At 42.1% G+C, this 15,285-nt stretch overlaps 1 protein-coding gene across 1 annotated transcript in view; it reads left to right on the forward strand.

Moving 5' to 3' along the window:
• RAP1GAP (RAP1 GTPase activating protein) overlaps positions 1-15,285 on the forward strand; it is a 36,218-nt gene that overhangs the window by 16,015 nt on the left and 4,918 nt on the right. The window contains exons 10-20 of the mRNA XM_010190603.1: positions 528-657; positions 901-1,056; positions 3,752-3,823; positions 4,012-4,098; positions 4,751-4,885; positions 6,460-6,606; positions 7,835-7,938; positions 9,028-9,030; positions 9,182-9,295; positions 14,141-14,267; positions 14,353-14,455. Of these exons, the coding sequence (XP_010188905.1) occupies positions 528-657; positions 901-1,056; positions 3,752-3,823; positions 4,012-4,098; positions 4,751-4,885; positions 6,460-6,606; positions 7,835-7,938; positions 9,028-9,030; positions 9,182-9,295; positions 14,141-14,267; positions 14,353-14,455 (1,178 nt within the window). The remainder of the gene's footprint in view (positions 1-527; positions 658-900; positions 1,057-3,751; positions 3,824-4,011; positions 4,099-4,750; positions 4,886-6,459; positions 6,607-7,834; positions 7,939-9,027; positions 9,031-9,181; positions 9,296-14,140; positions 14,268-14,352; positions 14,456-15,285) is intronic.

The raw sequence follows: 15,285 nt of genomic DNA on the forward strand, positions 1-15,285 counted from the left end.
TATCCTCTGAAACACAGTGCAGGTGGAGAAGCCCAGAATGCTTTTGTCACCCATCCCATCTGGGAATCAGTTGGAGCTTAGGTCTTTGCTGCTGTTTACATTTAAAGGTATCCTGGTATCTCAATCTGACCCTCAATGTCAGCAAAGAATTATTTTATTTGACTGTGTGATTGTAAGTTTGTTTCATGATGGTAGGGGTGAGTATTGTTTTAGCCTCTTTCTGTTGGGCAGCCTTTCTGTTCTGTAGTTCTAAAATATGGACTGTGTTTCTCAGAAGAGTGCCAAAGAAAGTAGCTCCTTTGAGGATCCCTGGTAGCTTCACAGTTTTTACCAAGCAGGTTTATCAGCAGAAACATTGTGCAGCTTTAGTCCCTGCATTTGGTCTGGGAAGATTTGGTGTCCCACTATCACTGATTTCTTAGAAACCACCTTTTATAATGTTGATGTACCAAGCCACTGTTATGGATATCTTCTTTCTTCCTCCCACTTTCCCATCTCTGTCCTGCCTGACCTATGGATTTGCTTAGGTTCCGGGGAGGCTTGGATGTCACTAGAGGTCAAACGGGCACCGAGTCGGTCTATACAAATTTCCGGGGCAAGGAGATCATGTTTCATGTGTCTACAAAGCTGCCCTTCACAGAGGGAGATTCCCAGCAGGTACTGGAAGAAGAACTAAGCAATTCAACAGTGTGGCTAGGAGGGGAGGGGTATTTGAGGAGGCACTAATTAGAGGGGAGGGTGCTTAACTGCATAATGTTGAGAATTATGGCTGGAGTAATGGTAAAAGTAGTGATGAGGGGTTTGGTTGGAGATGCTAGACAAACTGGTATTTGAGGCCCTATCGTACGGCTCTACTCTTTTTCACCTGCCTTCTTGCTTTATTAATTTTTTCCCTTCCAGCTTCAGCGGAAGCGCCACATTGGGAACGACATTGTAGCCATCATCTTCCAGGATGAAAGCACACCTTTTGTCCCTGATATGATTGCTTCTAATTTCCTACACGCTTATGTGGTAGTTCAGCTCACTCATGACACCGCTGGGGACACTCTCTACAAGGTAAACAAAGCCAATAGATTCCTCTGTGCTGGTTTACTGATATTGATCCTTGAAGTGGAAACCTGTTCTCGGGCCTTTGGGAGAGGTACAGGTTCAGCCAGCTGTCGTCCTAACAGCTTTGCTTGCTCTTTTAGTAAACCTGATCACCATTTTCAGTGAAAGGTAATTACATCTGTTACCAGTAAACTTAGAAATCCAGTAGCTGCCACCAGCTCTTCTTTCCCTTCACCCACTCTTCAATCTCTGACCAGGAGTCTCCTTCCTGTTATGTTCTTCTTCATAGTGGTTTGCAGAGGTCCTCTTGATTTGTTGTGATTGCTACTGTTTAGCAATCTGTGTTTGGATTTCATAAAGGTATTGATAAGCTGGACAGGGCTAGGAGGTGAGGCTGAGAATTAAAGATTAAAATTCTGGAACACAAGTATTTTACTGAAAGGAGTCCAGGACTGCTTACTGCCTCTACTTAGCAAATAGGGGATTAAAGAATAATTTGGTCAATTTGTTAAGTATCTATGCATGAAACTAGAATGTACTTGTATGTTTTTCAAAGTGGCTGATGAATTTCTGAAGCTTAAAGCTTGAGAATTGAAGCAGGACAAATAAAAAAAATTTGTTTATATCAAAGAGCACGAGGAGCAATTGATGCAGTTTTGGGGAATGTCTTGCTTGAATTACATAAGTAGGGTAAAACTCATTCACCTGACTTACAGACGTGTCTGCATTGCTCATGCTGCAGAGCACAGTGCTGAGAGCTTGCACTGTCTAAGACTGCAGGTCAGATACAGCTGGTTGACCTTATCTGTGGAATCCAAACAGCTACATCTGCTTTGGGGGTTCCCAGAACTGATGGCCATCTGGCAGGGAAGTGCTACCTATTAGGGCCCTCCAGTCAAAAGAAGCCCTAAAAGAACACAAATTCCCTATCTGCAGCCCTTGGACAAAGCTTTCTCTGTCACATGTCTCTGTCACAGACTCTGTGTGGATGTCTGTATAACTTTAACTTTGAGTCACGCTGAGAGCAGAAAATACATAGAAGTTTGCATTCTGTGATGGATTTACTATTAGAAACATTTTAATCATTTTAATGCTATGTCTCATGTTATGTACAAATTCTGATTTGGTGATGTTGAATCCTTATGCTTTGAAAGTCTACAAAAACACCAAGAATATCAAAGTTAGGACAGGATCTCCATCTCCGTTCCCACCAAGGAGGGTGCTGGGGGAGGAACCACCACCTTCCATTGTTCCCTATGCTATGGGCAGCCAGGTCTGTAGTGACTGTAGTGACACAGTAGCCTCATGTTGATCAGGGGCACGAGGCTCCAGTTCTCTCACTGTCTGTTTTGTAGAGCACAGAAATTCACTAGTTTTTTGGGTTTTTTTAATGAAAAAGAAAGAACTGGGAAAGCTTTCCATTTGTCTTCTCTCTTCCTACTGTTGTTTTTGTCTTTGCCTCTCTGCAGTGCCATTGTTTTTGTCAGTGTAATAGGGTTGCCTGTATCATTTCATGAAAAAGTAATAGTCCCAGTCAGGACCCTAGAGCCAGTGCAGAGTTCTCTGTAAAGGCTTTCCTAAAGTTTCAACTCACTCTGCCTTGAGAGCATTCTAGTACCTAAGAGACTGCAGTTTTGAAAGATTGTTCTTCTTCCATCCATTATTCCATTTACGTAAACTTTAGTGCCAAGTGGTTAATTTGGAATATTAATGGCATTTATTTCTTTGAATCATTTTTTGCAGCCAGAAAATTAAAAGTGCAAAGCAGGATTTTAACTGGTGGATATCTATTGGGAGGGAGAGGAAGGCCTTAAAATTAGAGGAGCTGGCCTACAATGTGAGAAATCTGAATTAAATCGAGGACCCCTTTCCTTCTTCTTCTTGTCAAACTCAGACTTCTCTTGGCTCTGTGACATTTACACTGAAGTGTTACTTTGAGGCAGTTGCTGTTAAGTTGTTCTGACATTGTTCCCTGTTGTATGAAATGACAGATTACGGTATTGTTCCATTTCAAACGTGAGGAAAAGAATAACTGTGAAATATTCTTAAGTGCTGTATGTATCTGGTAAGATAGCTGCATATAATAAGTTAAGTGCTATGAAGAGCCAAGTGACAGTATGTAAAAACTGGTCTGCAGCTGCATTACAGTTACTTTTTTGGCATTGGTATGTCAGGTAGGAGCATGTTAAAAACAAACAAACAAACATGGATTTCCTTATCTCTTACTGGGCAAGTGCTTTTGTACGCTTATCACATGTGACTCAGAGAGGGAGTGTCACTGAGATACACCCCGAGTATGCAGTGTATCTCCACTAAGGATTCTCTGTCAATAAAAATAGGTCAGTACAAACATTTTGACAAAGGTTCTTCTAGTGGAGGTAAATCTTGCAGGCTGAATAGAAGCATCTTTTTAATTTTAAATACACTGGTTATTATTAAAAATATTTATTAAAAAAGCAATTGGTTCAATTGTTTTTGTTGCTCTTGCTGTGTACACATTTAGCTGACTGAATTTTTGGGAAATAAATCAGCACATTCATTCATGGACTTGAGAAACAGAGGGATATATGGGACAGCATACTAGATCTCTTTTGGGTATGTAAATGATTCAGGAGGGATCAGATGTACCATAATAGTTTGAAGGTTTTGGTAGTGTCACTTGTGTTATATTACTTATTTTTTAATACTTATATTGTTTCAGGTTTCAGTCACAGCCCGAGATGATGTCCCCTTCTTTGGACCCCCGCTGCCAAATCCAGCCATATTTAGAAAGGTTTGTTTCTCTGGTCCAGTGTTAAATGGCAGGAGAGTGTGGTACTCACCCTTGTATTCTGAGTCAGTGTTGTCAGTCTGGCTAGATGACTTTGGATGTCTAAAGAGTAGTAATGCAGAGCTTTTCTCATGTGATATTTTTGTAATTACTGTTTTCATCTCCAGTCTACTCTTCATCCTGTCTTGTAGAGTGCAGAGTTTCGTGAATTCCTCCTGGTCAAGCTCATCAATGCTGAGTACAGCTGCTATCGAGCTGAGAAATTTGCTAAATTGGAGGTGGGTCTATAACCTGGTTGCTTCCATTAAAAATTATAAAATTATATTACTACCAGCTCAAGAAGATACAGTATAATTTTTTATTTTCTTCTACTTCTAATTGTGTGTTGCTTGTAAAAGGAAGTTGAAATGTGGTGATACTCAGTTATGTGATGCTTCCTTTGTATTCACAGCAGGTGTGATAGAATATGAACAGGTACATTCTTATGTAAAGATCTAATCTTCAAGTAAGAATGGGAATATAATGCATGCATTTTGCTGAAGGAAACTCTGTATTAGCTGAAACTCAGTATTGTGTTACAGGATGCATACTGATACCACTGTTTTTGGTTCAAGGTACCAAAATTCTGTTCCAGACTCTACTGCTTGCCTGATCTAGAAAAAACTGTTCTCAATCCATGTCTCTTGTCTCATCACCTGTAAAAATGTATCTATGTCCTTTATGACTTGCTTTAGAAAGAGTTTGAAAGGACTGGGCATTACTGTAATATATTGCATAACAGTACAGCTAAAAGCACTTCATACTGTTTAAATTAATTTTTAAGGTGATTTTTTTTGTAAGGCAGATGTGAGATATTGCAAAAACAAGGGGAAAAAAAAAATCCCTCCAGTCCCAGTAATAGCTGAGTTTTCATTCCCAATGTTAATGCAGGAAAGAACCCGGAGTGCCCTCTTGGAGAGCCTTTTTGAGGAGCTGCAGCTTCGGAGCCGCAGTATGATGGGATTGCCCATAGGGGAGGATGACAAGATAGAGAATGGCAGTGGGGGCTTCCTCGAGAATTTCAAGGTGAGCTGTAGTGGATTGATTCCTTACCCAGGTGCTCACACTTTTCTCAAGCTCAGTGTGTGTCCCTCCAAGGAGTATTGATGCTGCTGATCAGCTGTGTTTAGGGTGAGACAAAAAAAAGTCTTTTATCCAGCAGCCTTTCTTTCTTCAGAGCATCTTCAACTGTGCTTTACCATATCTCTCAAGAAAAGACATTTTTCCCCTTTCTGCGCTCCTTTCTACAGAGCTACAGCGTGGTCCAAGGTGGAATTTCATACTGTCCCTGAGAAGTCCAACCCTTTATGCTTCATGCTGGTGTCTAGTGTCAGATGGGGTTTCATTCCATAGCTTACAGAAAAAGGTGTTTGCAAGAGGCATTGTAGTAACTAGTAGCGAGCAGCTTTCAGTTGCTGCAGCAGATCCCTTCTAATTAATTTTCATTATAACTGAAAGAGCTGCAAAAGCCACTGCAGGAGAGTTTCTAACGTATCTGTGAGTGTACTGTCTAGAAAAACTGGGGGTTTTTTCACTTAACCTCTAAAAGTAGGGTTAATTTACCTTTGTTCAGTGTAGATTACACTTTTTTTTTAGTAAATCAAGATCAGATGACAGAACTTATTTTTAAAAGTGATCGAGATGATATGAGACAGCAAAGTGTTTGTATGAAGAGCCAAAACTGAGTTTTGAACTGATTACATATAGAGAACGTGATATCCCTTTCTGCTTCCCCTTTCCCACTTCTGTGGGAAGTGCCTCATCACTTCTTTTGTATAGTAAGTTGTATGTCTGGACACAGAGACATATTATAAATAGCATTTCTTCAGATAACGTCCACCTACATCGTATGGTGGGCTGGTTGGAGTCCTTAAGGGCTGTGAAACTAATCCATTCATGTATCCATTTGGTGGCTGTATGTGTAGCTTCGTTCAGCGCTGGGATGGTTTAGCGAGGTGTATTTTTGTGTACAATCAGTCTACCTTGCTTTTGCTGCTAACCAGGAATTTCATACCCATCCATGTCTTACACTAATTGTCCCAAAATGTCCTTTTCTGACCTCTAGCTGATGCTGTGCTTTGCATGTCATATTCATAGATGACCTTTGTAAAAGGCTAGAAAGGGTTGAGTAAACTCTGAAAATGGCTTTTTCAAATGCTGCAGATTTTAACATGGCTGCTTTCCCCTTGGAACCCCCACTCAAGTCCATGCAAGACTGAACGTTACAGTCTTGAACAGGAGTTTGATTTCGTGTTTTGTAGTCTGTACTGGGTAGGACTGCTCCAGATGATGCTGGCTTATCCAGTATGCTGGGATACTGGTAGAGAATCTCTTATTTATTGCAACAGGACAAGGAAGGCGAAAGTAGAGAACGTACTTGAAGAAGAGTTATTCACTGGTAGTGAACTCCATGAATCAGCTAGGACCAAAAATGGGTAATATCTAAGATGCTGCCTCCTAGGAGTTAGGATTTCTGTGGTTCTGGTGTTGGTCTGTCACAACTTTCCACCCAACCTGTGATGCTTTTCATGGTGCCCTACCGTGTGCATGTCTATATGTGTATCTGTGTTTGTCTGTTTCCCTGCCTCCCTTCTGTTCAGCGGGTGATCAGAGGCCGCAGCCAGAGCCTGGATACCATGGGGATATCCATGAGAAAGCAGCAGCCGGCCACCCTGCCCAGCCGCCCAACTACAGCTGGCCTTGCCCTCAGCCAGAGTGTCGCCGAGGGCCCTAAGGCCATTGCTGCGGTAAGGTATTCGGGTGGGCTGTAACAAGAAACCCGGCATACCTTTGTGACCCACCCATACATTTTATTTCTCTTTCCCCATTAGTTTGTCTTCTTGTCCTTCTGTGAATCTCTTTTTGTTGCATCATCCCATTTCACAAGTGGTGACAGCATGTGCTGCAGTCTGTTTTGTCTATGCCTACCTCTAGCCCCAGTTCATCTGTAAACTAGAACTGAGATTGATGTAGACTGGGAGAAGAAAGCCAAACATGATTCACATCAGACATCTTTCTCTGCTATCCTGGATTAGATCCTGTACGTTGCCATACCTTAAAAAAATGCATGCACTGTGGTTTGACCAGAATGGTACTGTAGTATTATCATATGGCAAGAGCTGAGAACATAAGGACACTAGATCTGTTCTGTTTTCTTCAATTTCACTCATCGGATTCTTTTCTGTAATATAAACAGGTGCACAATGTTCAGTCAAGGTGCTGTTTTGCTGTAAACAGAATTTGCATGTTGGGGACAAAGAGCAGAATTTTGGGGTGAGAAAAAGAGTGACTATTTCTAGTCACTATCAAAGCCTTTCTTATTTGACAGAAATACTAAACATACGTGATCAGTGTGAGCATAATAAATTAATGACTAATATTTCCAGAAAAGGATCCCTGTTTTATTGAAGTATGGTTACCTCGGCCAAAGTGCATCCAGCTGATTATGGTCTCTGCACTAGTGATGTCAATACAGGCAAACTATAAAAAAAAATAAATCTCTGAGGAAACCAAGAAGGTGCCTTTCAGTGTGGAAATTTCTTGGTGACAGTTCACTAAGCAGTGCACATTGTTTATGTCAGCACAACAAAGTCATGGAATTGTAATGACTTGGGTTCGCTGCCTCCTTCTCTCCTGTAACTTCCAGTTTTCTCTGCCTTTCTGATTCTGCTTCTCCTTCTCTCATCGAATGGGGATGCGGCCCTTCCTGAGCCTTTCTTTGTGTGCTGGCTATGTATCTTGTTCTGCTTTTGTTTCTATATCTCTCTGTCACTTTCTCCTACCACCTTTGTAAGCCCTAGCTGCTTTTTCTCACTGACAGAAAGTACTTCTTGCACGGATGGAGCTGGGCTGTGCTATTGTATTGCTGAGTAAAGGAGAGGATCTGGAAACTCCCTCTCCCATGCTTCCAGTTCTCCACAGTTTTCGCTGTCTTGTTGCCCTCCCTCCTTTCTGTCACACTTTTCTTTTTTCTAGTCTTTTGCCTTGCCTGGTAGGAGCCCATCACGTACTCGAGCCAGCCGCTTCCATGGGCGACGGAGTAGTGCCATTGGCATTGAGAATATACAGGAGGAAAAGAGGTATGAGCCATGGGAAGATGAGACCAAGAGGCAAAAAACCAAACCAGGAGAAGATGAGAAAAGGGAGACAGAAAGGCACATATAAGGACAGAAAAGGAATTGACAGGAATGAGAACTTGAAATGGGAAGAAAAGCCTGATTATCTGCTAATGGAGAAATGGACAAATGACAACACAAACAAAAGACAGAAGGACATTTGGATATATGGAGAATCAATATTTGAGGAAGAAGGGAGGAGATGGATGGAGGAACATAATATTTGCAGTATGATCCAGAACTTTTGGTTCTCCTGTATTTGCCACTTTTAGATAAGAGTCAGATGGAAGGCATTTACTTGGGGAAGGGGGAGTTGGGTGCTTGTTTATTTGTTTTTATGTTAAAAAGTTCAAATAGACAAAACTACTGATATCTTAAAAAAGGATTTTTATTTTTTTTAAAAAGCTTTGCATCAAAATGACTAGCCTTTAAGTTGGATAGTGTGAGAAATTATAGAACTGATGGAAAGTACACTCAGCAAGAGTGGAGGAGGCTGGAGCAGGCTCTGTCTCTGGCAACAGTGAGCTCAACACGTCATGTGTGGCTTCACCCTGAAGCTACAGTGTGATGATACGCAGGCTTTGATGACAGAGCTGACCCAGTCTATCCCACTTGTTCATGGGAGAACTTTCAGAGAAGTTTTCGGAGTTGTTTTAGTTTCAGGATTGGTTTTTTGTCAGGATAATTTCCAGTTTTCAGGAAGCAGAGGGAGAGAAACCCCAACAAAAAACTGAGTTTCCTAATCCTTAATTAAACAAACCCCACTTTTCAGTTACTCACACAGACAGCTTTCTTTAGAAGTGTCTTGACAAGTACTAGTAGTAATAAAACTATTGTAACCACACTGAAACTGGGAAACTTGCTGAATCCTGTTTTCTTTAGGCAATAAATATATAAGCTCTCTAATTAATCCTAAAGCTTCTTAAGACCAATGAAATGGGCAGGGTAGAAGAAAAAGTTGAAGAATTAAAGGAGAATACTGAAATTAATTTAGGCATTTATATCAATTCAGAAGGAACTTCAAGTTGGCCATTTCTAATACATTGCCCTCAGCAGGTCACATCTAAGGAGTCTGCCCTTTCCAACACAACTGTATTTGCTTCCCTGAGAGATCCAGCTTTGTACTGTGGATTGTAAGGAAGGGTTAGAATAGACAGTGGTTAACTGTGGCTCTGGGCTATAGCTGGTTTCTCTTTTGTCCCAACAGAGACCCTGTGGAGAGGATACAGAAAGTGCTGGACAGTCCAGGAACCTTCTTTGACCTGAAGTCTGATGGATCATCCAGTCCCAGCTCCCCAGAGTTCCCTACCAGGAAGAGCAAGTGAGTTGAAAATAATTTTAATACTTTAAAGATGCTCACTGTGTCTGATATTGGCTTTATGTGTGGTGCATGTCTTGCTCTGTTGGAGGCTTTATTGAGATTGTCCACATCGGGCATTGCAGCATCTTGAAAGTTAGATGTCTGGCCGTGGCACAGTAATTTTGAGCATGTAAGAAAGAAAATCAGCTTTCTTAAACACCCAGTGAAGGAAGATTGGACCACTTAAAGGTGATTTTAGCTCTATCTTTACTGTAATGTTAGCTTGCATCTAACAGGATACACAAAGCCCTAGCTGTCCAATTATTCATGCTTACTCATGTATATGTTTCCCCTATAGTTTGCTCTGGAGTGATTTTGGAGCTTCATGGAGAAGCTTGGACAAGGGTATGTTGGGATGTTGGGTTGTACTCAGGTTTTGCCCCTTTAAGCAGGATTCGTGCTGCTGCTCCCAACCAATGTGAACTAGCCTGTCTTCAGTCCTCCCAGAGTGATACAGTAGGTGTTACAGCAGGGTCTCATGTTCTGCACCTATGTTTCATTGCTAAAGCACACCATACACATCCAGTGTTTTCCTGCAAAATACTTCATGCAGTAGTCTGCAAAATTGTTCTCCAGTTTCTGATGGTAAAAAACTGGAAAAACGCACTTTTCTGATAGTGCAGCCTCACTGTTGCTAAGCTGTATTATGCTGGGATGTGATCCTCTCTAGGATACTTCAGGGCTTCACGGAAACCACACATACACATTTCCAAGACTCCAGAGCAGCCCGTCTCAAAATCCAAGGCTGCAGCTGACTTGAACAGTACGACACACCTGATTTTTTTCAGGAGAGCTTGGATGAGACCTGTGGCAAAAAGGGCACTGAATACTTTGTAGTAGGACATATCCCTTTCTCAAGACTGGGGCTGCGCTAAGAAAATTTCAGGAGGTGCCCTAGAGCCAGGCCTCTGTGGCTGTAGTAGCTCCAGGTGCCAAGTCTGACAAGAAATGGCCTTCTTTCCGACTAGACCCAGTGCTCCCTTAAGAATTACAGGCTGGTGACTATTTGCAGTAGCTCAGCTACCCAATTCTATGCTGTAGGATTGCCCAGAATTTTGTCACAGCCAAGGTGCAGAATTCTGGTAAGTATGTTTTTGTGATAGTAGTTTTTGGGTTGAGTGGGTATCCGAAATTTTGGTGAGGAGGAGAATGGGAGCGCAGCTAGGAGATGCAGACCATTTAAGATGCTAGGTCTCGCAGCCAAGGATGAGACAGAATGCAGGACGTGGCACTGCTTATTGGTCTGCAGCCCCCATATTCCAGTATAACCACATCATTCCACCTCCCCTTCCTCATCCGGCCTGGGACTTTGTTAGTGAACTTGAAGTTCCTGGCTAGGCATACATGAGAGAGTCTTGCTCTGATTAGGTAGCTGAAGTAACCTTGCATAATCAGCAAGAATACTGCCTAGTAAGAAAACATCTCATAGCTCAGCTAGTCTTGGTTACCCTACTGTAGAATGTGTGCATGTCCTGGAAAAAGATGATGAAGCTTTCTTGGCATCTGTTCCTGATTTCTGCATTTGACTGTGGGCTTCCCCCACTTCCCAATCTCCATTCTCCATTCATCAGCCGAGGAGGTGAGCCAGCTGCAATGGCTGTTTTAAATTGGTATCACATGCTTTCAGAAAGCAATCACAGCATGGAATTTCACTAAAAATACTTGCATGAATATTGTTTATGCACATGAGGCATGACCTGTATGATTTGGCAGCTTGTCTGCTTCTGTCCTTAGGATTCTCTCTATGCATCTTTTTCCAGTCATGGACTCAAAACCACCTGTACGATCACCAGAAAAACTCTTTTCACAGTTGTGGTGATTCTGCCCATTCCTGGACAGGTTGTTTATGAGGTGGGATGTAGCCTGGAGTTTTGCACAACTGGGGATTAACCAGAGTTAGAGTTGTGATTTCAGAGTTAGGGACCAGCCCACATGCAGTCATACCTTCTGCATCATATCAGGGACAGGGAATCAAGGACATGTAATTCCACCATGTAAACCACACCATTTTCACCAAGACATTATTAGCACAATATTGCAGGAACAGGCGAGTAGTGTAATTCTAACAGTCTGTCTCAGACGCAGTTCTGCTGAAGTTATTGTTCATTAACTGTGGAACCACAAATCAGGATCATGATATAGGCATATTTCTAATGCAAAAAGAGTTTCTGCTTGTTCTAGAGTAGTTTACGCAGCCCATATTAAAAATGTTATCCCTAGCAGTATGTCATCAGTTCACTCCTGGTTATCTCCAGGGAATAGCATCACAGCAGGAACGTCTAGCATGCCGCTGCTGGTGTTAAGTAATCGTTTGGGATTCCAGACTTAAATGATCTAACACTTCATCCATGTTCTACTAAAACCAACCTGGAAATAAATGCAAAGGGAACATATACATAATAGATTAATTCTTTTACAGTAGAAACAAACCAGCACTTTCTGTCCATGCATGCTGATTTCCAACACACCCTTCTGCAGTGATCAGCCTGCAATCCATAAAACTGCATTGTTCGCTTGGGCTAACAGTGTCTTCTCTCCCACATTCAGGGACAGTTGTCCTTAGTTTTTCTGCTCCACTATCCAGTAGTCTTCCAAATAATCCTTCTTCCCAAGGGACAGACTCAAAAGAATGAACCCAGCCTAAGTGACCACATAGCGAAACTCCTCAGGATCAGAAGGCTTTCTGGGTTGCATCTGAAAAATCAAGCACTGTACTGTGTATGTCCAAATCCTAGGAAAAGTACATGGGTTTTCTGTGTGTGTGTTTTCCCTCCTCAGACACATCTGAGTGGGGACATCAAGCCAATCAGGAGTGGACCGGATGCTACTCAGTCATTGGTTACCTCACTGAAGATACTGGCAAGACTTTTGGGGTGAAATGAGAGTCCTGGCTAAGAGAAGCATGAACTTACTTAGAGGACCTCAAGGACTGTGGAGAGACCAAGTGGCACCAAGTAACTCTCCACTGGCAGTTCCTGGAGCAGGAATCCTGGGAAAGGGAGATGGACAGATAGCTCCTATTGGAGCATTTTGGCTCTATGGCCTTCCCATTGCCCAGTCAGCAGGCACTGAATGAGCATCTACTAATGATGGGGGAAGCAGGCCACCTTGAGTACCTCCCCTTCTCTTCCCCTCCGCTCAGATGAGCGAGAAGAGAACAGCTTGGCCTGCAGAAGGCAAGAGCAGAAGAACATGTTTCCACCTCTGTCTCTAGTGCTTTTGGATGACATAGGTCAGGAAGTGCAGTGCAGAGAATGAGGATGGAGAAACCTGCTGAGGAAGGATGCTGAGAAGGACATACTTTGTGGAAATCTAGGTCCCAGCTCACTTAAATTCATGTTATTGATTTGCTCTGCCAAGGGAGAAGCATGTTGGCCTTCATTTCCTCCAAAATATATTTCCTAATCTCCTGAGGAAATATCTTTGGCCTATATTGGCCCTATCTTTACTGTTCTCCCTGTTGCATGCTGGCATGTAATATGCCTGGGACTTTAGGTTTCATTACTGCTTGTAGGTCAAGACTGGCCAAATTTTGCAGTGTTTCTGAAGGAATAAATATATTTAGTATGTTAAAGGTGTCTTATCTTTCTTGCCTCTCTTAGATTTTTGGGGTTTCTTAACATTTTTAAGCACTTCATCTCTCTCTTATTGGCTGGTCTTGTGCAGGCAATGAGTATTTCACCATAAACATTAGGCTTACATGCACAGTGCACTTTCCAGCATGTAAGCATATCAGCCTCACGCACTGCTTTTTCTCCTAGATTACTGCAAGCAGTGGTTCCCAAATTCTTATATAGGAGAAGCTGACCTTAAGAGTCTTTCTTGATGGATGTGAAACATGCACCAGGCTACCTCAGTGTCCATGACATTTGAGAGTGGTGGTCAAGTGATCCCATACAGTGTGCTTTGAATGTTCCCTTTGTAATGACCCTGTGGGAGCTAAAAGTCTAGTGGGATGCACCTACAGCAGCAGCCAGTCTACTGGCAACTGGGCACATGCAAAATCACCAGGATGGGCCTAGGTATGTTCCTACCTGTAAGCAGGAGGAGGGTTCTGACCTGTCTGTGCAAGAACTTCGCACTTGTTCCTAATAGTTGGGCAATGAGACATCCTAAAATAATGCAGATGTCAGTAATTTGTTTCTACTTCCCCATTGCTTCCTTAAACTTTCCTAATTAAGCATCCTATAATACTAGTTAATGTTTATATGCTATCCTGACTACTCCTGTTACAACTGTCCAGAAACACGGCGGTGATTGTTTATAAGCTCTATGACATTGTGCTTTTATAGTCCCCTTGTACTGTCTGGAATTTCAGATAACACCAAGCATGATAGGCTGAGAGTGATGGTGGGAATGGGTGGCCCAGGCTGGGTAGTGCCTTCCCTTTATATGCAGTTTAACACCTCATCATGTTGTATCTAAACTCCTAAAATCTCTGATCTTCAAAATGAGGGCATCTGTTGATTTTAATGAATACCTAGAGGTAAACAGTGCTCAAGTGCAGGTGGTTTGACTCACTCTGCTTTTAGACACTTAGGTCCATGACTTAAAAATTCAGTCTTTTTGTGTGGTTATCAAGAATGGAAACAAGAAGTGGTGCTTCTACTAAATGAAGTAGCAACTAGAAATGAAGGAATGCAAGCCAGGAATAACAGGAATTCTGTTCCTAGGTGGAAAAACTAGCTGTGGATGAATAATTTCTTTTTACTGTTTCTGACTGCTATATAATAAATCTGTGTCACAAAAAGTGCAAGCCCATGTGTAACAATAAGCATGATGATGTTGAATGCTTGCATTTCGCAGAATGCTCAGGAGTCAGACTTCAGGATACTGTGTGATGCAGCCATTCTCACGTTCTTCATCCAGTGTAAGCAGTTGTTGTAGTGGTTTGAGGGAAAATGAAACTTCCGAGGAAGAGGAGAATGACAGGGTGGGTGTATGATCTCTAACAAACAGGCTACCTCCCTGATTTTACCAAGTGCATTATTAAAACATGTCTTCTTTGCCCTCTCCAGGAGCTGATGTGCTCTCTTGAGGGCCCTCCAAAACAGGATTCAGTGGTTCAGAGTATATGGCTGGATGACAGTGACTGCACACCCAGTACTTCTAGCTCACCAGGTAAAAAAAGAAACCAGAAAAAAAAGCCTCTGCTGATGCTTCTAGAAGCACATGTGAGGTTGAGCCACATTTGTTTGGCAAAATCTTTTGTATAGCTGCGCTTAAGGTTTGAGAAACATAGGTAGATGATAGACTTGGAGAAATGGGGAGAGAAGCTAGCATGCAAACTATACTGGGGAGAGAATGGGAAGCGTGTTTCAGTAGAATGAATAAGTAGCGCTGTACACACTGCAGAGTTACAGTAGACTGCAAAGAATTAATGTATATATGTGTTTCTGTTGAGAGCATGTATCTCAATGGTTGCTTTTTGGAATGCAGTGTCTCCCAAACTGGATAGTTTGGATGTGGGAATTACAGAAACAGTGCTTCCTGAACAAAGCAGTATGCTCCTAAGAAGGTGGGTAATCGGGCAGCTAACCTGCACTGAGCTTTTTGACTGCCAAGGCTGGGCTCTTAGCGTGGTACTTGATTGAAGCTGAAGTAGTTGATTAAAGTCAGCTTGGATCCATTCACAGTGCAGAGATGATTTTAGTAATTCCCATAGCAGGCAGAACTATTGCAGTATCTGTTGTTGAGGTTGTATCAGCTGCCCCCGTCTCGGACCCTGTTTGCAATTGTGTTTCACTTTGTTAAAATTAACTGTTTGGGATTGAAGCATTTCTTGTTAAGCATCAGCCTAAAGCTAAAATTATGGAAAATTTCAATCAGTTTCAGCCTGTTTTTGAGAATGAGGCTGAAGGAACTGTGTAAGATTTTGGAAAAGTATGATTGAAAAGGCTAAGCTTTTGAGATTGCGAAGTCGGTAGGGGCTGTGAAAGGCAAAACTTAAC

The sequence above is a fragment of the Mesitornis unicolor genome, unplaced genomic scaffold (genome assembly GCF_000695765.1).
Source record: "Mesitornis unicolor isolate BGI_N332 unplaced genomic scaffold, ASM69576v1 scaffold32998, whole genome shotgun sequence".
Taxonomy (NCBI): domain Eukaryota; kingdom Metazoa; phylum Chordata; class Aves; order Mesitornithiformes; family Mesitornithidae; genus Mesitornis; species Mesitornis unicolor.